The sequence below is a fragment of the Ceratina calcarata genome, unplaced genomic scaffold (genome assembly GCF_001652005.2).
Source record: "Ceratina calcarata isolate Rehan_Ccalc_2016 unplaced genomic scaffold, ASM165200v1 scaffold7353, whole genome shotgun sequence".
NCBI classification, from domain to species: domain Eukaryota; kingdom Metazoa; phylum Arthropoda; class Insecta; order Hymenoptera; family Apidae; genus Ceratina; species Ceratina calcarata.
The window spans coordinates 1-670 of record NW_017178635.1 but is presented as its reverse complement, the minus strand read 5'-3'; the positions used below and the strand labels follow the sequence as shown (position 1 = coordinate 670).

The following is a 670-nucleotide window of genomic DNA, read 5'->3' as shown; positions in this document are numbered from 1 at the left end:
TCTTTACATATTACTGCATACTGTATTTCTTTAAATTGTTTAACATTTCTACAAATGCATAAACATCCGCAGATACAATCTACATAAAATGCTTCAGATATATGGCTGGGTCGGCAGTAGGGCAGAAATTGTAATGGTGAATTCTTCATGGACCGAGGAACACATTAATTCGATTTGGAAATGCCCGATGAGAACGCATAAAATCTTTCCACCGTGCGATGTGAAGCAATTAACGTTGCTACCGCTACTCAGCGACGAGGAGAAATGCAATAGTATACGTATAGTTTCGATTGCGCAATTCAGACCAGAGAAAAATCATCCATTAATGCTAAGGGCGATGTACGAACTTAGATCAATCATTAAAGAAGACGTTTGGGATAGGGTAAGTTGAATAATAAAGGTAATCCAATATCGTAGTTCGAAATGTGAAGTATAGCGAAAAATAGGTAAAAGCAGAGAACCTTATAGGGCCCGATGATCTCTGCGGGACGAGTAGTCAAAAGTACGGTTCGACCTTCTACTGTTTAAATCCAAGTAATTGCCGAGAAATTGTCTCTTATTCATAAGCTACGAATGGCCTGACTGCTAGCCTTTGTGCGTAGAAAATATAAAATACAACAATATACATGGCGAGGATGAACAATTTTATCTATAAACAACTACTGTACAG

The 670-nt window shown here is 37.9% G+C and overlaps 1 protein-coding gene across 2 annotated transcripts; it reads left to right on the top strand.

The window, feature by feature from the left end:
• The first annotated feature begins 14 nt into the window (after positions 1 to 14).
• On the top strand, positions 15 to 663 carry LOC113464995 (GDP-Man:Man(3)GlcNAc(2)-PP-Dol alpha-1,2-mannosyltransferase-like). 2 transcript variants are annotated; one of them, XM_026818050.1, is made up of 2 exons: positions 15 to 382; positions 469 to 663. In XM_026818050.1, exons 1-2 carry the CDS (start codon positions 89 to 91, stop codon positions 526 to 528), a joined length of 354 nt encoding a protein of 117 aa, XP_026673851.1. In that variant the 5' UTR covers positions 15 to 88; the 3' UTR covers positions 529 to 663. The 2 variants fall into 2 exon arrangements, with proteins under 2 accessions (XP_026673851.1, XP_026673852.1); XM_026818051.1 differs by having other exon boundaries at positions 16 to 382; positions 457 to 663.
• The last annotated feature ends 7 nt before the right edge of the window (positions 664 to 670 follow it).

Bases quoted from the DNA above. Each gene is read 5' to 3' on its own strand.
- LOC113464995 (XM_026818050.1), top strand. From the start codon at position 89: ATGCTTCAGATATATGGCTGGGTCGGCAGTAGGGCAGAAATTGTAATG. The intron at 383-468 runs GTAAGTTGAATA...AGAACCTTATAG, and splicing joins AAGAAGACGTTTGGGATAGG to GGCCCGATGATCTCTGCGGG.